The sequence below is a fragment of the Barbus barbus genome (genome assembly GCF_936440315.1).
Source record: "Barbus barbus genome assembly, chromosome: 9".
NCBI lineage: Eukaryota > Metazoa > Chordata > Actinopteri > Cypriniformes > Cyprinidae > Barbus > Barbus barbus.
Window position 1 is genome coordinate 1,707,223 of NC_136737.1, and position 24,165 is coordinate 1,731,387.

The 24,165-nt window shown below is 37.5% G+C and overlaps 2 protein-coding genes across 2 annotated transcripts; one reads left to right on the plus strand and one right to left on the minus strand.

Moving 5' to 3' along the window:
* Window positions 1–203: 203 nt before the first annotated feature.
* Window positions 204–16,089, plus strand: wdr77 (WD repeat domain 77). The gene is made up of 11 exons (XM_079424619.1): window positions 204–236; window positions 312–1,837; window positions 4,727–4,912; window positions 10,545–10,686; window positions 10,767–10,816; window positions 13,958–14,028; window positions 14,140–14,194; window positions 14,355–14,426; window positions 14,504–14,612; window positions 14,723–14,791; window positions 15,577–16,089. The coding sequence occupies exons 2-11, from the start codon at window positions 1,753–1,755 to the stop codon at window positions 15,698–15,700; spliced, it is 963 nt and encodes a 320-aa protein (XP_079280745.1). The 5' UTR covers window positions 204–236; window positions 312–1,752; the 3' UTR covers window positions 15,701–16,089.
* Window positions 15,482–24,000, minus strand: LOC306874507 (uncharacterized protein). Its single transcript, XM_079424617.1, has 5 exons — window positions 23,777–24,000; window positions 22,281–22,369; window positions 19,885–19,972; window positions 17,610–19,728; window positions 15,482–16,911 (listed from the first exon to the last, which is right to left on the minus strand). Exons 1-5 carry the CDS (start codon window positions 23,853–23,855, stop codon window positions 16,812–16,814), a joined length of 2,475 nt encoding a protein of 824 aa, XP_079280743.1. The 5' UTR covers window positions 23,856–24,000; the 3' UTR covers window positions 15,482–16,811.
* Window positions 24,001–24,165: the final 165 nt, after the last annotated feature.

Genomic DNA, 24,165 nt, shown 5'->3' on the forward strand with positions numbered 1-24,165 from the left:
TATGTGACCCAGTGGTTTCAATAAAGCAAAAAAAGCAGTGCGGATCCAGACACAGTGACCGTGGTGAACGTGTGTGTGTGTGTGTGTGTGTGAGTGAGTTCAGCTGGAGTCTCTCCCAGCAGCTGACCATGTTCCTCACGTCTCTGGGGGCGGATTCAGTCGGGATTGGCTGTATAAAGGCTGAATAACAGCGTTACAGTCTCACAGAGCCGAGACGCAGAGCTGGACTTCAGCAGGTGAGTAAATAACACTCGTATTGGTCAATGTTTCATGTGCTCTGATGATAGAGCTGACCCATGTCCTCCAAACAGATCCGATCATCATGGAGACGCTGAGGGAACTGGTTCCCTTCATCAGAGAGGTGCTGAGCCAGAAGCCGAGCCGTGGGCTCCTGAAGGTCTATCTGGTGGGCTCACTCCTGGCTGTCCTGGGCTCAGTTTTAGGACTGCTGGAGCTGGTGTTTCAGCCCTTCAGTTCTGAAGACCTGGAGATCAGCTCTCTGATGACCCCACAGGACAAACACAAACTCTCTGAAACCACACTCAGACGCTCTGCTAACCGGATACACGCCTTCTAAACTCACTCCAGACCCGTCCCGCAGGAGGAATGATGTTTATATCGCACCAAAGACCAGGTCTGAGGTGGTCTGAGTGAGGTTTTAGCATGTTTACACATCACTGTGAGCTCTGTGAGAGACAACGAGCATCTGTGATGATCACTGTGATACAGACTGTGTATAAACGGTGTTTTAGAGATGCACAATGACTTGCTTTAAAAAAGTAATTTTTCAGATTCAAGTGTTTACATTATGTTTTATGAACTTGATATGAAACATGTACATTTATCACGTTTTTATTTTGTAAGCTGTTATTTGACTAACTATTGTTTAATGAAAGTTCATTTGTGTCCCTGCAGCACAAAAGCAGTCGGCACAGGTATATCTGTAGCAATAACCAACAATACACTGTATGGATCAAAATTATACATTTCTCTTTTATGACAAAAATCATTAGAATATTAAGAAAAGATCATGTTCCATGAAGATATTTAGTAAATTTCCTACCGTAAATATATTAAAACTTCATTTTTGATTAGTAATATGCATTGCTAAGAACTTCATTTGAACAACTTTAAAGGTCATTTTCTCAATATTTAGATTTTTTTGCTCCCTCAGATTCCAGATTTTGTATCTCAGCCAAATATTGTCCTATCATAACAAACCATACATCAATGGAAAGATTATTTATTGAGCTTTCAGATGATGTAGAAATCTCAATTTAAAAAAAATTACCATTATGACTGATTTTGTGGTCCAGGGTCAGATTTTATTAACAAAGTGTCTATAGAAATAATGTAAAAATGCATTATAGGATGAATTTACAGATCCGTTGAATGTAAAAATGGTGCTAGCGCGACACCTAGAGAAGAAAGACGGGAGTATTTATAAATACATTATATAAACATATTCATTATCTACGAAAGAACTAGCGGCACTTGCATACTAAATGTTCCTATTTTTATCGTAAGCATAACAGTTAACAGTTACATATCGTAATTTATATAGAATATCTATAATATCACATACAGCGCGTTGTATTTATTTTAGCAGCTCTTATTTTGAAGCGCATTCGGCTTTTATTTTGAAGAGTGTTCGGCTCTGGAAGCGGAAGTGCTGCACACGCGTGTCTCCTTCATTCATTGCGGGAGTTTGCTGTGATATATCAGTAATTATTAAACTCATTAGAGCTGATCATGATTAAAGAGAACTGCTGGAATATTCCTGTGAGCGCTCCGGCGTGTATGGAGAGACATCTGGACGCGGTCGATTACAGAGCAGGTCAGAATTAACCATCAGCTCTATACACACACGTGCATTAACTTATATACAACATCATATAAACACGAATTAATAGACATCAGCATGCTTAACCAGGTGATTGATTTACCTTACGTTAAGAAGAGAGTTATGTGTAAATATACGCTTAATATGCAAGCATTTCAACAACAGAAATTGAAAAAGCAAGGTAAAATATATATTGTTTGCTTTTGTTGATATATTAAAGTGAAAGGCATTTGGATTTCTCTGTTTATCACTCCATAAATCAGAAAATACTGTCAACAGATCAAGTTTTTGGGAATATAATGTATAAAATACATTATATTCCCAATATATAATGTACAAAATACATAAATGATGCATGAACAAACCCTATCTGTAGAAGTCTTGAGATTATAGATATAAATTCTGGTGTATATAAGTGCTGCTGAAGTGGAGAAACATACTCATTTTGAGAAAACATCCCTTATAAATAAGTGTTGTAATTGAAATCTACAGATAAAAATAGATATAGTCAAATAAAGTAATGTTTTTCTTTCCACTAGTCTAAAAAACACTTCATGAAAAGCCAAATAATAATCTCAAAATTGACCAATGCGTGAAAAAAACGATGCTTTTAAAGTCTGTAGCACTGTTGCCAGCTCTCGCGACACAAATTAGCAACCGCAGCTTCAAAAACAAGCCCAATATTTTTATTATCATCAATATTATAAATGAGCCTGCAACATATTACACCGAAACCACTCTTTTATCTGAAAGCTATTTTACAAAAATCAGTAAAAGTGGGAACAAAACTCGTCTCCAATCAGAATTTTTTTTTAAAAAATGAAACTGTGTTATTTGAACAATTACACCTTCTTAAACCATCAATGTGGCAATATTTGTTTTTAATTAATTATAAAGAATTACCACAGAACTGCTCGTACCCACAGCCGTATACAGCGGGAAGGTGCTTTACTTTGAGCTCAAAAACAGGGTTTTCTACCATTAAAATAAAATAATGTATACATAACTATTAAATTACTAAATGCCAAATAAATATTATATAATATATACTATATTAAAAAAAGAAAATATTATATAATATTATAAAAAATATAATAAGCTAAAATAAATCATTAAACTGTCATTTGTGTATTCATGATGTCAAAAGGTAATCTAATAATGTGGTTTAAAAAGTAAAAAAAGAAATAAATTTTAAGATATCTTGCCATACTAGGTTATTCGAACCAAATTATTAGGATATGACTACTTGTTGTTTATTAAAGCCCGTGATAATTAATACATTGTAAAAATGATGCTACAAGAAAGTCATCCCACTCCTCTACATCCACTTCAATCATCGCTTGGATTACAGCGTCGCACGTCGTCTTTAATGTGATTTTTCTCCAATGAGGGGCGGAGCCAAATTACGCTACGCCAATTAACCACATCCTAGGGATTTTTAGACTCAACTTTACAAAAAAAGCCCAAAGTCACATATAATACGCGGACTTGGCAACTGTGGTCTGTAGTGTCTCGCCTTAAATATACGAACATTTTGACTGATTTGTTTTTAATTACTTTTATTATTACTAAATCAAAGCTGATTATTTTATTTTACTCCAAAAATGTCACAAATACGTTCCATCTAGCAGCATATATAATTCCTACGCTGGCACATTGCTGCCACAAACATATTATGTTTTCCACTCAATTATGTTGTAATAACGAGATATGTCTGTTTTATCGACATCTTTTCTCGTTAAAACATCTTTTCTCATAATAACAAGATGTTATATCGTTAAAATGACATCCTTTCTCGTTAAAATTACATCTTTCTTATAATAACAAGATGTTATGTTGTTAATGACATTTTTCTCGTAATAACAAGATATATCGTTAAAACATCTTTTTCTCGTTAAAACATCTTTTCTCGTTAAAACGACATTTTCGCGTTGAAATGAAATCTTTTTCTCAATACATCTTCTGTTATAAACGAGATGTTGTTAAATGGCATTTTTCACGTTAAAACAAAACCTTTTCTTATTTTAACGAGATGTTAAGTCGTTTAGATGACATCCTTTCTCGTTAAAATTCGTAATAACGAGAGAGATGTTTTTAACGATATTTTTCTTGTTAAAACATCTTTTCTCATTATAATGAGATGTCATTTTAATGTCATCTTTTCTCGTTAAAATGAAAGTTTTTAGTTGAAATGAAATATTTTTCTCAATACATCTTTTCTCGTTATAACGAGATGTCGTTAAAGTGACATCCTTTTCTCATGAAAATGACATATTTTCTCATAAAAACAAGATGTTAGCTGAAATTCTTTTTGTCATTAATACATCTTTTCCCGTTATAAAGAGATGTTGTTAAAATGAAATCTTTTTCTCGTTAAAATTACATTTTCTTGTAATGACGAGATGTCGTTAAAATGAGTTATCTCTTTAAACATCTTTTTCTCATAATAATGAGTAACATAACATCTAACTATAACGAGAAAAGATGTTATCAAAACGACATATCTCGTTATTACGACATAATTGAGTGGAAAAAGTAATATGTCACCATGAATTCCTCTGTATTTATTTTATAGTATGTATTTTCTAGTCTATATTGTTCATTTTAAGTTTAAATGACTGTTTTTGGTAACACTTTATTTTAAGGTGTCCTTGTTACTCATGTAAATACATGTACTTACTATAATAATAATAATAATTAATTATGCATAATTACATGCAAGTAACCCTAAGCCTAACACCTAACCATACAGTAAGTACATTAGGTTAATTAATATTACTCAGTACTTAAATGTATGATTACACTGTAACAAGGACAACCCTGTTGTTTTTTTAATTCTCGGGAGTTTCTCGGGCGCAGTAGTAATATCGGTGTGTGTTGTAGATGGCACGCTGCTGCTGGGTGCGTCCAGTCTGGCGGGCCGCTGCTGGCAGGGCTCGGTGTGGGTGTACAGTGACCCTAAACTGGCCCCCAGCGAGGGCTTCTGTAAGGCGGGCGTTCAGACTGAAGCTGGAGTCACAGACGTGCGCTGGATCTCGGAGCGCTCGCTGCTGCTGGCCTCAGACGCAGGTAACTAAATACACTCTTACTCGCCTGTTACCACAAGCACCGCGGTATTACTGTGATACACCACTCTGACGAGAGGTACTGTGATGGTAGAACCATGGTATTTGTATGGTATTTCCAGTAATATCATGTACTTTTTTGTTTATTATACCATGGTAATATCATGGTTTTTAGGGCTCAACCTTTTGAATATCGTGTTTTAACATCTTGCATAGAAATACCCTGTTTCTGAACATGTACCAGGGTTTTATCATAGTTTTTGAACATTTACCATGGTAATTCCATGTTTTTTTTTGCATTTGGTCAACAATAATATTGTGCTTTTTGACATGTACTGTATTAATATGATTTTACTGACATTTACCATGGTCTTCGTAGGGTTTTGGACACATACTGCGGTTATAGTAATATTGTGTTATTTTTGCTTTTTTGCTAATTTATCTGCTTTTGAGCATCTACCAGGGTCTTCATCATAGTTTTTAAACTTGTACCATGGTAATACCACGTTTTTGTGAATATTCCACAATAATAGTGTTATTTGAGCTTTTTCACTAGGTTTCTTTCTTTTTTTTTTTTAAAGATACTAGGATTTTATTGTGGTTTTTGTGGATGTTCAACCGTAATATTGGGACATTTACCATGGTATTAGTAGGTTTTTGTACATGTACTTGGGTTTTATCTTGGGTTTTTGGACTTGTACCATGGTAATACTGTGGTTTTTGTGGATGTTGAACAACATTGTGTTATTTTAGATTTTGTTTGTACATTTACCATGGTATTAGTAGGTTTTTGTACATGTAATATCAGTTTATTTGAGTTTTTTTGGACACTCACCATTTGTTTACTAGGTTTTTGGGCATTTACCATGGTATTAATAGGTTTTTGAGTTTCTACCAGGGTTTTATATCCTAGTTTTTTGAACATTTACTGTGGTACTGCTATGTATATTTTAGGATGTTCAACAATAATATTGTAATTTTTGTTTGTAAATGCACTGGGGTTTTATCTTAGTTTTTGGACTTGTACCATTGTAATACCATGCCTTTGTGGATAATTAACAATAATATTTTGTTATTTTAGCCTTTCTTTTTACATTTACCATGGTATTAATAGGTTTTTGGACATATAATGTGGTTTTATTTTGTTTTGGACTTGTACCATACATTTTTTTGTGGACGTTCAACAATAACATTGTGTTATTTTAGATTTTTTAGATTGAGACATTTACCATGGTATTAATAGGTTTTTGGACATATAGTAGGGGTTTATCTTATTTTTTTGACTTATATCATGGTAATTCTGTGTTTATGTGGATGTTCAACCATCACATTTTTTTTTTTGGCTGTTTACCATTTGATTACTGGGTTTTTGGCCATTTTCAATGGTATTACTAAGGTTTCGAGCATCTACCAGGGTTTGACCTCATAGTTTTTGATCATATACTGTGGTATTTCTAGGTTTTTGGGTTTCTGTGATGGTTTATATCCCAGTTTTTGATCATATACTGTGGTATTTCTAGGTTTTTGGGTTTCTGTGATGGTTTATATCCCAGTTTTTGATCATATACTGTGGTATTTGTAGGTTTTTGGGTTTCTATGATGGTTTATATCCCAGTTTTTGATCATATACTGTGGTATTTCTAGGTTTTTGGGTTTCTATGATGGTTTATATCCCAGTTTTTGATCATATACCGTGGTATTTGTAGGTTTTTGGGTTTCTGTGATGGTTTATATCCCAGTTTTTGATCATATACTGTGGTATTTGTAGGTTTTTGGGTTTCTATGATGGTTTATATCCCAGTTTTTGATCATATACTGTGGTATTTCTAGGTTTTTGGGTTTCTATGATGGTTTATATCCCAGTTTTTGATCATATACCGTGGTATTTGTAGGTTTTTGGGTTTCTGTGATGGTTTATATCCCAGTTTTTGATCATATACTGTGGTATTTCTAGGTTTTTGGGTTTCTATGATGGTTTATATCCCAGTTTTTGATCATATACCGTGGTATTTGTAGGTTTTTGGGTTTCTGTGATGGTTATATCCCAGTTTTTGATCATATACCGTGGTATTTGTAGGTTTTTGGGTTTCTGTGATGGTTTATATCCCAGTTTTTGATCATATACTGTGGTATTTCTAGGTTTTTGGGTTTCTATGATGGTTTATATCCCAGTTTTTGATCATATACCGTGGTATTTGTAGGTTTTTGGGTTTCTATGATGGTTTATATCCCAGATTTTTGATCACATACCGTGGTATTTCTAGGTTTTTGGGTTTCTGTGATGGTTTATATCCCAGTTTTTGATCATATAACGTGGTATTTGTAGGTTTTTGGGTTTCTATGATGGTTTATATCCCAGTTTTTGATCATATACCGTGGTATTTCTAGGTTTTAGAGATCCTATGATGGTTTATATCCCAGTTTTTGATCATATACCGTGGTATTTGTAGGTTTTTGGGTTTCTATGATGGTTTATATCCCAGTTTTTGATCATATACCGTGGTATTTCTAGGTTTGAGATCCTATGATGGTTTATATCCCAGTTTTTGATCATATACCGTGGTATTCGTAGGTTTTTGGGTTTCTGTGATGGTTTATATCCCAGATTTTGATCATATACCGTGGTATTTCTAGGTTTTTGGGTTTCTGTGATGGTTTATATCCCAGATTTTGATCATATACTGTGGTATTTCTAGGTTTTTGGGTTTCTATGATGGTTTATATCCCAGTTTTTGATCATATACCGTGGTATTTGTAGGTTTTTGGGTTTCTATGATGGTTTATATCCCAGATTTTTGATCACATACCGTGGTATTTCTAGGTTTTTGGGTTTCTGTGATGGTTTATATCCCAGTTTTTGATCATATACCGTGGTATTTGTAGGTTTTTGGGTTTCTATGATGGTTTATATCCCAGTTTTTGATCATATACCGTGGTATTTCTAGGTTTTAGAGATCCTATGATGGTTTATATCCCAGTTTTTGATCATATACCGTGGTATTTGTAGGTTTTTGGGTTTCTATGATGGTTTATATCCCAGTTTTTGATCATATACCGTGGTATTTCTAGGTTTGAGATCCTATGATGGTTTATATCCCAGTTTTTGATCATATACCGTGGTATTTGTAGGTTTTTGGGTTTCTGTGATGGTTTATATCCCAGATTTTGATCATATACTGTGGTATTTCTAGGTTTTAGAGATCCTATGATGGTTTATATCCCACTTTTTGATCATATACCGTGGTATTTGTAGGTTTTTGGGTTTCTGTGATGGTTTATATCCCAGATTTTGATCATATACTGTGGTATTTCTAGGTTTTTGGGTTTCTGTGATGGTTTATATCCCAGTTTTTGATCATATACCGTGGTATTTCTAGGTTTTAGAGATCCTATGATGGTTTATATCCCAGTTTTTGATCACATACCGTGGTATTTGTAGGTTTTTGGGTTTCTGTGATGGTTTATATCCCAGATTTTGATCACATACCGTGGTATTTCTAGGTTTTTGGGTTTCTGTGATGGTTTATATCCCAGTTTTTGATCATATACCGTGGTATTTGTAGGTTTTTGGGTTTCTGTGATGGTTTATATCCCAGATTCTGATCATATACCGTGGTATTTCTAGGTTTTAGAGATCCTATGATGGTTTATATCCCAGATTCTGATCATATACCGTGGTATTTGTAGGTTTTTGGGTTTCTATGATGGTTTATATCCCAGTTTTTGATCATATACCGTGGTATTTCTAGGTTTGAGATCCTATGATGGTTTATATCCCAGTTTTTGATCATATACCGTGGTATTTGTAGGTTTTTGGGTTTCTGTGATGGTTTATATCCCAGATTCTGATCATATACCGTGGTATTTCTAGGTTTTAGAGATCCTATGATGGTTTATATCCCAGTTTTTGATCACATACCGTGGTATTTCTAGGTTTTAGAGATCCTATGATGGTTTATATCCCAGTTTTTGATCATATACCGTGGTATTTGTAGGTTTTTGGGTTTCTATGATGGTTTATATCCCAGTTTTTGATCACATACCATGGTATTTGTAGGTTTTTGGGTTTCTATGATGGTTTATATCCCAGTTTTTGATCACATACCGTGGTATTTGTAGGTTTTAGATCCTATGATGGTTTATATCCCAGTTTTTGATCATATACCGTGGTATTTGTAGATTTTTGGGTTTCTATGATGGTTTATATCCCAGTTTTTGATCATATACCGTGGTATTTGTAGGTTTTAGAGATCCTATGATGGTTTATATCCCCGTTTTTGATCATATACCGTGGTATTTCTAGGTTTGAGATCCTATGATGGTTTATATCCCAGTTTTTGATCATATAGCGTGGTATTTCTAGGTTTGAGATCCTATGATGGTTTATATCCCAGTTTTTGATCATATACCGTGGTATTTGTAGGTTTTAGAGATCCTATGATGGTTTATATCCCCGTTTTTGATCATATACCGTGGTATTTCTAGGTTTGAGATCCTATGATGGTTTATATCCCAGTTTTTGATCATATACCGTGGTATTTGTAGGTTTTTGGGTTTCTATGATGGTTTATATCCCAGTTTTTGATCACATACCGTGGTATTTGTAGGTTTTAGATCCTATGATGGTTTATATCCCAGTTTTTGATCATATACCGTGGTATTTGTAGATTTTTGGGTTTCTATGATGGTTTATATCCCAGTTTTTGATCATATACCGTGGTATTTGTAGGTTTTAGAGATCCTATGATGGTTTATATCCCCGTTTTTGATCATATACCGTGGTATTTCTAGGTTTGAGATCCTATGATGGTTTATATCCCAGTTTTTGATCATATACCGTGGTATTTCTAGGTTTGAGATCCTATGATGGTTTATATCCCAGTTTTTGATCATATACCGTGGTATTTGTAGGTTTTAGAGATCCTATGATGGTTTATATCCCCGTTTTTGATCATATACCGTGGTATTTCTAGGTTTGAGATCCTATGATGGTTTATATCCCAGTTTTTGATCATATACCGTGGTATTTCTAGGTTTGAGATCCTATGATGGTTTATATCCCAGTTTTTGATCATATACCGTGGTATTTGTAGGTTTTTGGGTTTCTATGATGGTTTATATCCCAGTTTTTGATCATATACCATGGTATTCGTAGGTTTTTGGGTTTCTATGATGGTTTATATCCCAGTTTTTGATCATATACCGTGGTATTTCTAGGTTTTTGGGTTTCTATGATGGTTTATATCCCAGTTTTTGATCACATACCGTGGTATTTGTAGGTTTTTGGGTTTCTATGATGGTTTATATCCCAGTTTTTGATCATATACTGTGGTATTTCTAGGTTTTTGGGTTTCTATGATGGTTTATATCCCAGTTTTTGATCATATACCGTGGTATTTCTAGGTTTGAGATCCTATGATGGTTTATATCCCAGTTTTTGATCATATACGGTGGTATTTGTAGGTTTTTGGGTTTCTATGATGGTTTATATCCCAGTTTTTGATCATATACCGTGGTATTTGTAGGTTTTTGGGTTTCTGTGATGGTTTATATCCCAGTTTTTGATCACATACCGTGGTAATTCTAGGTTTTGGGGTTTCTGTGATGGTTTTGATCATGTCCCGTGGTGTTCTCAGGTTCGGTGGAGCTGTGGGAGCTGGCGGAGGACGAGCGGCTGCTGATGAACCGCTTCACTCGTCTGGAGCATGATGACATGGTGACGGGCGTGAGTGTGTGCGCCGGCGGGCGTCTCGCGGTCAGCTGTAGTGTGGACTGCAGGTCAGCAGGCGGCGCTGTGAGTCTGTGAGAGCCTCATCATGATCTCAGGGCACTCAATCTCTCTCTCCTTCTCCTTTCAGGATCAAAGTGTGGGATCTGAACCAGGAGACCGTCACCAGCTCCTATAACGGTGAGCAGACAGGAAGTGATGTCACTGCAGATTAATAACCCCCAGACTCAGATTATCAGATTTATAGATGCAGAATCATTATAGATCTTTATCTCTGTCTTGATTTGATTCTTGGCCGTGAATCAAATGAAGTGATTCATCTGGATCAGGTTGGTTTGGTTCATGAACTCATGATTGAAGAATTTATTTGAATTCTTCTGAAGAAACTGAATGAAAAACATTTCTGTAAAAACAGATGATGAAAGACTGATGAGTTCAGCTTTACTGAGAAATAATTTCTTGCATTTGACAGTCATGGGTCAGGAGATTCATAGATCAATAGTTCATATGCATATGTGGTTATAAAAATATATATATATTATAATTTTATTTTAACAGTAATAATTATTGCATATGTGTATGTTTCATATGTAATTAGTATTTTAATAATGAATAACGTTCATACATGATTATTCATATAGAATAGAATTTTACTAATTATTGCATATTAATTTGTGATTTATTTAAACTGTATATATTATGATGTAAATATAGATTTTTTTTTATATATTTTATGAATGTGTTCAAATGTGATTTATTTGAAATATATGATTTATTATTAAAATATGTAAATATATTTTGTTAGAGCATTTTCATATTTTTAATGAGTAGTCATGTGATTTTGTGAGATTTCAAATGTATATCATTTATAGCATTTATAGCAATGTATAGCATTGTCATAATTTAATAATTATCCAGGGTTCGTACGGTCATGAAAAACCTGGAAAAGTCATGGAATTTTAAAGCAGCAATTTCCAGGCCTGGAAAAGTTTTGGAAAAATAAATAAACCCAGAAAGTTTTGGAAAAGTCATGGAAATCTATTTCACAAATCTCTGTATAATTCTATTATACAGATCTGTATAATCTGTACAATAGAATTATGTTTAATCAGGTTCGGTGCGGGATTGCGCATAGGCTATATCGCATTATTTTACTCATTCCCGCAGCATTCGACTTTAAAATGATGGATATTCACACATTTATTCAATAGCCTGTTGCATTAAGGTTTGATAAGTAAGTGAATCCACACAGAGTATCAGATGAAATGGGTAATTTGAAAACAGCGTGAGTGATTCAGCTGTACCGCGTCTTCTCTCTTTGACTGTCTCTTATAGCGGCTTCTCATCTGCGCATCTCGTCACTAAAGAGCGGCTGCACGCTGCGATACAAGACTTTCGCTCGCGTTTCGGGACAGTTGACAGAATTGTCACTTGCCTAATCGGGTCATTGTTCCATCGACACAAAAATTTAGCCTATTATTTGCACGTCTTTTTAAGCCATTCGGTACTCGCACGCTCCAGAGGCGGTTTCCCGTGCGCTCAGTCACGTCCAAAGGGCACGTGTATAAAGCTATTTTTTTACAGTCTATGGTATAAAGCCGACTTGCGAGAACCAAACTGAGTTTGGTACCAAACAAGCTCAGTAGAACCCTGCACAGGCCTCAAACATATGCCCTAGTCCAGCCCTTGTGCGGCATGATTACCCGAGTCCGACTGGAACCCGTGTCTGTTTTCTCTTTCTCTCTTCCCCATTACACAGCTGCTGTTGTAGCCATTAAAATAGTTCAGTTTCATTTTAATGGCAAAGTTTGTTATATTTATTTTTGTTTCTTTACAAGTTAATTTAAAAAAAATGTTTGGAACAATTTTTTATGTTAAATTCAAGTTTTTGTTTTTAAAGTAGCCTAACGACCAAGCGGCTAGCGGCAGACAGTGAGTTAGCCAATGTTTGATCAATTTAGCCTTCTCAAACCACCTGACTAAAATAAAATCTATATATAAAATACTTAAAAAAGCATATCACAATGTTAGTTTAAACGTTTAACCTAGACAAATGTGTACTATTAGGTGCGTATCGTTTGTGCGGAGAGTGGAGGCTTTGCAGGACATTTATTTGTGTGCACTCACAATATCAACATACGTTTTTTAACAACAAACAAGATGGGCTTTCTGCCATCTCGGTCTTGAGCAGAAGCGCTTTACAAAAATGAACCGAAACTAAGCAAATATTCTATTCCTATTCTATCCCTGACACATTCATCATGGTAATTACTTGCTGGGGTTTTGTGGCAAGCTTTATTGCGTGCACTTTAACACAGAACTCTTCCAGCACTTGCTGCTGCTGCTGCTGCTGGCAGGACACTACATACAGTCGAGCCGCTCTTGACAGTCGCGGTAGCACGGTCTCGTGTTGTTTCCACCAGCGCGGCAAATCCTTTTCATCACCGTAATATTTGATGGATATCTAAAATATAAAAATAAGGAGGAAGCCTAAAACAAGCCCAATGCCCGGCCGTCTCTGAGCTATGACATGAAAATTGTCCTGAAGCCGTAAATAAGTCGGGGCATGTCGGGCTCGGGCTGAAATGCAAGGCTCTAAAGCACAGCTTGTTGCGTTTAAGCGGCAAAAATACACACAAAATTATGTTAAAATGGCCATTCTGACGAGTAAGCACTGTCGTGTTTTAACTCTTTAACAGTTGCGAAAGAGAAAAGTTTCCAAAGCGAAATTCAGGTCCTGTGTTTAACAGAGTTAAATGATAATATTCAGTGATGTGATACGTTCTCTGTGTGGAGTAACATCTGGCGCTGTTGCTGCGTGTACTTATTACTAAAACAGAGAAAGCAAACAATAGCATTAGTCATTCATTTTAGTTAATGCTATGATAATTTGAACAGATTTTTATTCTTATTGTAAAATAATGGAACATTAGGTCATGAATATTGTCTCAAAAGTCATGGAGAAGTCATGGAAATTTATTGGTAAAAATGTGTACGAACCCTGATTATCAAATATTATTGATATGGGATTAATGTGAATTATTTAAATGTATTCTATTTATTAATTAGTATTAATTTATAATGAATGCTATTAGTATAAAAGTATTTTCATAATATTTATTGAATCTATTTGTAAATGTTATTTTTTTTCTATTCTTATAGTATTTTAATAGATTTCAGTAATAAACGATATATTTGCTTATGTATTGCAGTTATACGTGAATATTTCTAAATAATTTGTGTTATAAATTGTTATACATGTTTTGCAATTAATGAAAGTTTCAAATCTAACCTGTGTGTGTGTGTGTGTGTGTGTGTCAGCTCACTCTCAGCCGATCAGCTGTGTGTCGTGTTCTCCTCTGGACGAGTCTCTCTTCCTGTCGTGTGCTCAGGTCAGTGCCGTCACACTCTCACACACACACTCACACACACACACACACTCTCACACACACTCACACACACACGTGTGTTTGAGTGTGTGACCATCTCACTCTCTTCTGCAGGATGGACGGCTGCTGCTGTGGGACCGACGGAAACCCAAACCTGCCTCTCGCCTGGGTACACACACACACACACACACACACACACACACACACACACCACAGTAATCATTAACTCAGTGCTCTCAGTCGGTCTGGCTGATTCTAAAGCGAGATCCTGCTGAACACTCTGTAACTTCCTGTCAGGAGAGACCTAACTTCCTGGTTATCTCGTTTAGACGTGGTGTCTCCCAGCTGCAGCCCCACAGCCGTCGTCTGGCACCCTCATCAGAGCAACACTATCGCATACGGTACGACTTCATTTCCCATGATGCACTGCTCTGTCCCATGATGCTCTGCTGATGTTGATGTGTGTGTCTGGTGTCAGGTGATGAACTGGGTCGAGTGACTCTGAGGGATCTGCAGACTTCAGACGGCGTACAGACGATAAACGCTCACAGCCGCCGCGTCTCCGGACTGACGTTCTCCTCCGACAGGTACAGAAGAACACACTGCCATAGTTTTAAAAGCAGTGAAGTGTGCCATATTGTAAAGCATGCCCTGAGCCAGATAATGACTGGTGATTATTATGGGCTGTCACCTGCAGTTCACCCCTGCTGGCCTCTATCAGTGATGACTGCTCCGTTGCCGTGGTTACTGCAGAGCTCAGAGAAATGTGAGTATTGACACAGGCGTCTCTCCTCATTGGCTGTCCTGCATCGACCAATCAGAACACAGGAAATTCACACACCCCAAAGTACATGAAACTGATTAAACGCCCCTCCACCCCTTAAATTTATAAATACGTATATCTAATTTATCTACAAACAATGAAATGATAAACACACACACATATTTAATGCAGTTTGAATGTATTTATAAATGTTTAATTAGAAACAATACATATTTTATAGACAAAAGATGAAATATACATGTTATTTATGTTTATAATGTTTAAATCTTATATGAAATTAAATAAAAGTGACAGTTGTAGAAACAATATTTGATATTGTTTGAGCAATATTTTACATGTGTGTGTAATTAGTTAATTGATTCAATGTATTAAAAATATTTAATTACAAATTATGATTTATATTGTTTAAAAATATTACATATATTAATGCATTTATATAATACATGTATTATTTAAATGTGCTTATATATGTGTAATATAATAATAATTTATAATAAAAAAAATAGGTTATTAAAAACAAATTGTGAAAACAATCAAAAAGTATGTATGTATGTATATATATATGTAGTAAAATCACTACAAAACATATGGTTTGTGTGTATCTTTATCTGTGTTTTTTTTTTTTACTTTTTCTATTTGTTTTTAACTTTTTTTTTTTATTAAACATACTTGCTAAATGATTTAAAACACCTTGACATTAACATTGAGTTGAAGTGCATGTATATCTCAGAGCGCCGGTCTGAGTCTGCCGTGTGGTCCGTGTTTAGTTTCAGGGACCGGCGGCACCAGGATTTCGTGCGTGGCGTGTGTTGGGTCCCGGGCGGCTCGGCCGTGTTGACCACCGTGGGCTGGGACCATCAGGTGCTGCACCACAGCGTGTCTGCGCCCTAGAGCATCATGGGAAATCACATCAACCTCCAATTCATTCCTATTTCTGTTGTTCTGTCACCATCAAATAATGATTCATGAGTTACACACATAAACATAGCTGGGTCAATATTCAGAACATGCAGAAGATGTATTTTTTAATGCTGTTCTCTTCTCACATGTTTCACTGTTTAATAAAGTTTCTGTCATCTGTACTTATGCTCGCATGTATTTTTATTACACTGTATTGTGGTTATATTCTTTCTTTAGGGGTAACAAAGGGTTAAATATGTAACACTTTATGAGCAGTCGTACAAATATGTTTGCAGATTATTAAAGCACAATTATTGACCTATTGCGATCGTCTCTGACGTATATCACACAATTAAATCTGCGGAGATGTGAGATTTCCAGAAAAACATGTTTGTAGCAGATGCCAGCTTGTTTCTTCAAAGGCACTTTTAACCAGTATATTGATGCAAAAACAAACTTTGCATCATTTCTTCTTTGATTCTTGCTCAAGATTAAAAAAAATAAGTGAAAAGCAGCAAAAGTATTTTTCTTCATTAAGAAGAACCATCAGTAATGTGTTCAAGGCTTCGCAACCATTTATAACGGCATTTTGATCAAATTTTAAGGCTTAATGTATACTTTTTATAAGTTGGTAAAAATACATCATGCTTTGACCTGGAAACAATCCAGCACCACTGAAAGAAGCTCTCATATCGAGAGCTATAGATTAATGTACATTAATGATCAAAGACATTAGAAAATATTATGCAGAAGATACAACTAAGAACTGGCGTTCTTCATTTTTAACCTGATCAGATTGATTAGAAACTGGATTAAACCATTTTCTGTGTAGTTTATCTAGCATATTATACAGGCACAGTTGCTCCATTGATCGATTTCAGCAGCTCTAGAAAGTCTGTGATGAAGTTGCGGTCATAAGAGTTCGGCAAAACCTGAATATACTGACAGTTGAGGAAACATCCAGGTTAATAGAGTAATACTTCAGCAACAGCAGTAATAAAGCTCCAGACCGGGTGCAAAACGTTAAATATCTGTCAGATAGGTGCATATGTACAGGTAAGGCATGTCTTTGGAATAATTCCAGTCAGGAATGTTGTCCGGATCAGGATGAGCCGTCTCTGATAACAGGCGTTATTGGTTGTTTGGCTCCTGGTCTCACGTTGAATGTCATTCCAAACTGCTGTTTGGTTGATGCTCCATTACTGAGAAATAAAGAAGAGTCTCATTATTCTTAAGTAAACACTTTAGGCAAGGTTATAAAAGCATTAAGTACTAGAACCTCAAATAACTGCATTTTGATTGCACTTTAACCAGTAATTCCTCAATATTATGAAGGATTTTTGTGGGCATCGGCTGGATCGAAACCTGGTAAGTACATGTATGCTGCATGTTGTTCTGTTTAAGCTTCTAAATATATCAACTTATATGCATGGTAAATCATAAATGTCATGGAAACAACTGTTGAGTGTTGTTCCAGTATCACAAGCAGTTTATTTATCCTCCTGATGATTCATCTCAGATATGTGCAGGTGCTACAAGGGAGGCGTTGACTGATGACTGTGTAATTGTGTGCATTATTCCAAAGAAAAACATTGTAATCTTTCTGTTCATAATCTGATGTCACCAAGTCTCCTATGGAATCTTGTTTCAGCCTCAAAGTAAAAACAAAATAAAAAGGTAGTTGCCACTATATTTCTTGTAATTGCAAATTAATGTCTCCCAATTGTTATTTTATACATAATGTGAATCTTTTCTTTTCCCCGTTGATAAAGCCCTGCCTGACATTTTTCCTCATTTAATGTCATGTTTCACTCGAAATATGCACATTCCAGAAGTAAAATGGATTGTGAATATCATTTCATGTTGATTTAACCATGTCACTTGTTTAATTTTAGTTTACCTGCTGTGGGATTTAGTCGAAGTGGCCAAATTTTGAGCTTTTTTAGCCGCTTTGCTTTCCAGATCCTTCATGTCCACTCCACGAGTTTGCGTCGGCAGGGTGGCACTCCGGTTTGTCATAGGATTGTACGTGGCCTCATCATCGGACAGCGGAGAGTTCCAGTCATCCCCGCTGGTCTCCACCTCCTTGACAGCCGAGAACTTTGGGTCCATCTCTAGCATCTTCTTCTGCAGGATACTAAGAAGTGTCGCCTGGCTAGCGGAGACAGATGGAGCCACTTGTGCAGGGGGTTGAGTGGGTTTCGTTTGAACAGTTGATTTGTATTGGGGCTGCATATTTGGGGGAGGCCCTGGGGCCTTGGGAGGAGAGCTGGGTGGTTTAGGTTTGGGTGAAGTGAGGGGCCCATTGGTGACAGGAGGAGGTGTTGGAGGAAGGGAGGGCTTGGCAGCTGGAGGCGCAGGAGCAAGGTGGCTTGGCGGGGGACCATTGGTGATTGGAGTGGGTAAGGATTTAGAAGGTGGCGGGGCAGGTTTTACAGGGGTAGCAGGAGCCGGGTGACTTGGTGGGGGGCAGTTGGTAACTGGAGCAGGTGTAGCAGGTAAGAAGGTCTTAGCAGGTGGAGGAGCACTTTTTAGAGGGGGAGCAGGAGCGGGGTGACTTGGTGGGGGAACTGGAGGTTCCTCCTCAGAGTCAGAGTTGGCAAATTCAGGAGGCGGTGGAATGAAGACCAAGTCTTTTCCAATTCCCACATCTCTAACAGGGACACCCAGTCCACTAACAGAGCTATTCATTGGGCTTCGTAGAGGGGTTGAGCTTAGCTCTGGCTTTGAGTAGGACACTTCTGGAACGTCGACTTTGGTTGATGACAGGGTGATTGGTTGCGTGTTTGTGGTCGACTTTAATTGTGCATTGAGACTGTCTGGTGTCGGGTCTCGAGGAATGACAGTGAAGGAGTTTGGTTTATCTACACTAGGTTGAATCACAGAACTGACTGGTTCCGTTGAGTTGCTGTTTTTTTGGGACAGAGCAGTTCTCTGCTTATCTCTTTCCTTTGCAGCCATCAGCAAGGCCAAAGGTGAGGTTGAGGTCTCTTTCTTTACTGAGCCGTCTGCGCCCCGTGTGTTGAGATGTCGGTGGTTCAAGATAGGGCTGTACTTGCGAGGCCTGCCAGGGGACGCAACTGGGGTCACTACCTGCCTAACATCAGGTATCCTTTTCACTAATTTGGGTGAGACTTTAATTGGTGCTTGTACCTCGGTAGGGATGCTTTGAACCGGTACAGGCTCATGATTGATTTTGGGCTCCACCTTAGCTGGTTCACTTGGTGCTTGTGCCATGTCTGGCTGGTCATCGTTTAGCTGAGTGGCGGAGCTGTACCTACGGGCTGGTTTGGATGGTGGCACCTCTGGTTGGAAAGATCCCGGATTATTCCCACTATTCCCATTGACAACACCAACTGTGTTTCCAGCAGAATCTTCCAGCAACAGAATGGACTGGACTGTTTTTTCTCCATCTGTTTGTGCACCAAGTAGTGTGCTCTTCTGCACGCTGTAGAGTTTGGCTGTGTTCTGGGGGTTAAAGCTAGATGGTGTTGGGTTAGAAGCAACAGGTGGCTCAGGAGTTTGGGACTGGATGTCCAGAATAGATATGGAGGACATTCGGACAGGTTTTGGAGGTGCTGTTTTCTGAGATTTTGCAATAACAGGTGATGTTTTCACCGGGGGTGGCGGTGGGGTGAACTTTGGGCAATCTGGAATATCTTGAACATTGAGACTAGAGAGGGAACCTCTGAAGCTGTAAGTTTCAGATGGAGGTTTTGGAGGAGGCATTGGAGGAGGTTTGAGCGAGGCCAATTCTAAATCTGTACTGTAACCGGAACTGGTAAGTGATGGTGGTTTTGGGGGCGTCATTGGAGGGGGATGCAGGCTTGCACGGTCTAAAGAAGGGTCCATTTTGCCAGAGAACTGTGGTGAGGGAGGGAAGAATGTTGGAGGCAGCGGGGCTGAAAAAGAGGGTGGGGGTGGAGGGGCGGAGCTAGGCGGAGGCGGTACAAGTATTTCCCCCTGGAGGAGATCAGGGACAGAAAGCATCCTTCCATTTGGGAGGTTTGTGGTACTTCCTACAAAAAGACAACATGAAAATCAACCACAGGTGCATTAAAAGACCTCAGCATATTGAAAACATTATTTACTTGCTCCCATATTTATGTTCTAGTGTTCCCTGATCAAAGACAAGAAGTTAACTATTCCCAACCAGTTCTGTGTTGTGAACTCACCTGCACCATTTATCTTGGGCTCTTTGAATGGTGGAAGAACCGGTACCTTGGGTGTTGGAACTGCAAAGCCGTGCACACTCTCAGAGGACTGGGATTTAAAGAGAAGCATTTGTCAGCAACATCCTGATTCAAGGAGACTGTTAGAAGGTAAGGGAGTCTACAGCAATAACACACCTTTTATTGTAGGAGCCACTGAGTCAGAGTTTGAATTTCTAGCTACTAAACCAACCAGTTTCCTTGAACTATTCAGAGAGCTTATGACGTTCAAGGATATGGATATTTTCTCTCGACTAAGCTCTTTCTTTCCTCATGTTTATTTCTCTGAGACATGCTTAAACTGTTGAGAAACTGCAGGTCCCATCCCATTTCATACTCGCACGTGGGATGAATAGGGTGAGATAATGTTCCAGATGTGTGTCTGTAAATCAGGCTTTTGGACACTCCTCACCAACACCCCATAATGTGAATGATTGTTATGAGACATTACGGGAATGTTCCAGGAACATTCAGGTTGCTAAAACAAATACACCGAATGTAATTTCTTTACAAAACAGAGCATAAACTGTGTCTGATAAAAATCATATTCAGAAATGGTTTTGATAGTCTTTCCTTCCTCCAACTTCAGTTGGATTTAGCTTGTCTTTCATTCTTGTCCTTTCAGTTCTCTGACATGCAAAAAGGGACACACCTCTTAAACGTGTGTTTGTGTTTCAGGTTTTGCTGTCTTTATGGGATCAAAAAATACAACCTGACCCAACCTTCAGCTGTGGACATCCTCATAAGGGAAAACAACTCTACAGTGACCTAATATCATATCTAAATCGTGAAAGTTTTTTTTTTTTTTCTTAAGATTTATTTGAGGTGTTTTGCCTTGTTATTATGATACGACAGTGGAGAGCAAACCGGAAGCGACGTGGGAGAGAGAGGAAAGTGGGATTGGGAAAGGTCCTCAAGCTGGGATTCGAACTTGGGACGCCCCCGTAACGCAATGACGTTATATGTCGGCACACTTGCCCACTAGGCTATCAATGCTAAACATCATGAAAGTTGTGGTTTATGATTAGGGGTACAGTTTACATTTTACAGTTTACACATTTGCCAGATGCTTTTATCTAAAGCGACTGAAAATGGGAGTGGTGTTTGCTCATGCAAAAGTCACTGCTGTGTTTGCTTAGTGCCCAACATTTAAAAGAACCCATGTAGAAGGTTTTTTCACTTCCAGAAGTTGATAATCAATCATCTCCAACCCTAACCCTAAAAGTTTAATACTAACCCTAAGTATGAGCCATAATAATAGTACCACTTGCCTTAGCAAAGGTCACATGTGTTGTGTATGTCTGCCTGATCTCATCTGTACATAAACAAAACGTGTGTATTCAAAACAGCATCTGCAGGTTTGGATACCTTGGCTGGCACAAACCCGCATCTGCACGGCATCTAATCTCAGCACGGAAGAACCGGAGGCACATCTGAATCATCAGAATCCTGATCTCATGAGGTGAACGAGTGAGTCGCTCAGGTCCGAACACGTTCAAGACTCAATTACTGACACACAGTGTGATTGTGTTCGCTGTGATGTGGACATCACCAGGGTGATACAAACACAAAACTGATGATGTGTGTGTGTACGCGCTTTGTTCTTTCAGAGTGAAAGTGTGTTTACATGCTGAGGGTGTGTTTGTCCTGAAGCTAAAGGTGTGTCTTTAGCAATGTGTGCACCGGACGATTTCAGCACATTTCGCTCAAGACTTCTATTATCAATGAAGCAATTAAATGCAAAACGTACAGTGGCAACACACCAAAACACATTCAGATTGTGTGTAGCAATTAATATATACCGACAGTATTTGATTATCATTTTCATATACCATGTTATTTACATGGTACTTAAAATACCATTTCCAAAAAATGGCACTACTACTAAACATGTACAAAAACAGCATAATACCATAGTGCAAAAATACAGTATTACTATGATATATGTCAAAAAACATGGTAATACCATATTTTTTTGTGACCTCAACACTAAAAACTTGTGTACAAGCAAATACTGTGGTTACATGGTTCTGTGTACCATGGTTTTACCATATATTTTGGACATGTGTCATGGTTTTACCCTGTTTTTTATACATGTACCATGGTTTACTTGGACATTTGCACTAGTAAAAGCATTATTGTATTGAATTGTTTATGTATTTTGGAAGTAGGCCTACCTTGGAGCCCATGGTAGTATCATAGTACATGTCCAAAAAAAACATAATACTATAGTATACTTTTTGTAATTGGCTCTAAAAACTTGTTGAATACTATTTTCTATTGAATCCACGTTACTACTAAGTTAGAGATCATCTCAAGGGTGAAGTGTGGTCATGTGTTAGGCGTGTTTTGAGACGTACCATGAAGTGTTTGACAGTCGGACGTGAGCGCACACTGGCGGTTCCAGACTCAGGGATGGCAGCTGAGTCCAACACCAGCTCCACTTTATCTGAAAAACAGAGACACATGTTGTTTAACTAGCAGCCTGTGTTGTTCAAAGTCACCGCTCAAGACCATGTGACCACCAAAACCACAGAACAACAGGTTCATATACATCGTAATGGCTTTATGACAGGTCAAAGGTCAGTGTCTGGTTCGTCATTTCACAAATTCTTGAAAAGCCAATAATAACTTTGACTAAACACAAATTCCTATTATTATTCAGATGAGAATCATAAAATAAACACTGGATGATCACTTCCTGTTTGACGTTTCTTATCTGATTTGATGGTTCTTATCTTAACTGATTGCAGGGTCCGAGAACTTTGTGTTCCAGGTATATGACCTGTCTACAGTCTCATAACCTGTGTTTGGTAATCTGGGTTTGCTCATTAACGACTTTAAATGTGTTAATGATGTGATTACCAGAGATTATACAGCCCTCATCATCGTGAATCATTACAAACAGGAAGTTTGACCTGAATTATGATGGCAGAGGTCACAGTGTTTTTAAAGTATCTGATCTTCACAATCAAACGTCGAACGAAGAATAAAAATGCATGTATTTGTTTGTGCTTTGAGACTGACTTCATATTTTAATTACAGAAAATTAGTAATATTATGGTACTTTGAAATATACCTCTGGTACTAAAATCATGTACAGTGGTATTTACATGACTACTGTGGTGCATGTCCAAAATACAATGGTAGTACCATTTTTGTAAGTATCATTACTGTATATCCAAAACCACTGTAGTATTATAGTACAAGTCAAAAAACATGCTACTACAGTGGTACATGTTGAAAATGTAACTATAAAAATATTAAACCATTGTTTTACATACAGCACCACTGTAGTACCATGGTAAATGTCCAAAAACGTTGTACTACAGTGGTACATGCCCAAAATACAATGCTAGCACAATTTTATAAGAGTAAAAACATGGTATCATTACTGTGTATATCCAAAACCACCGTCGTATCAATGCACATGTCCAAAAACATGGTACTATCATGGTATATGTCCAAAAACATGCTACTATATGTACAAAAACATGGTACTATTATTGTATACGTCCATAGAAACATGCTATTACCATGATTTATGAACACCCCCCCCAAAAAAAAAAAAACACAGTCGTAGTTTTCTGTCAGTGTAATCAGACACGTAGCTATTTGTCAGGTCACGGACCTCCAGAAACAGAGATATTTGTTTACGGTTATTCTGTCAGAAAATAAATACGTTTTTGTTACTAACTTGTTTTCAAACGCAAACTAATCCAGAGTCAGTTTTGAAGGTTATTCGCGTCTTTAAGAAAGTGTGACGCGCGCGCGCTCCGCGACAGGTGCAAAGCTCGCCACTTTAATAAACTCTTATCATTTCTATTTAATCTCTACACGAGTCAATCTCTCTTACCCATCTCCTTGAACTCCACATTGGTGCCAAATAGAGATTGGTTCTTCCGACCCAGGAAATTGAGCGATCCTTTCTTCATGATTGTGAGGAGAGTGATGTATCCGCGGTGATTTAAATCAGCGTGATTTCATGATTTCAGAGTTTTAGAGCAACTGACTGTGTTTGAGCTCGAGTCTGTCACTGATTCAGAAGAACACTGAGGAGAAGAAAATGGCCCCGCACCTGAACCGCCCTGTGACCCCGCCCACTCGAGACAGGTACAGGTACACACACTCTCTCTCTCTCTCTCACACACACACACACACACACCCTTCAGCGTTACTCACTCGGCTCTCTATAAAGATGAATGAAAGCCAAATATTTGTTGTCATGGTGAACTTGAGTCTCAT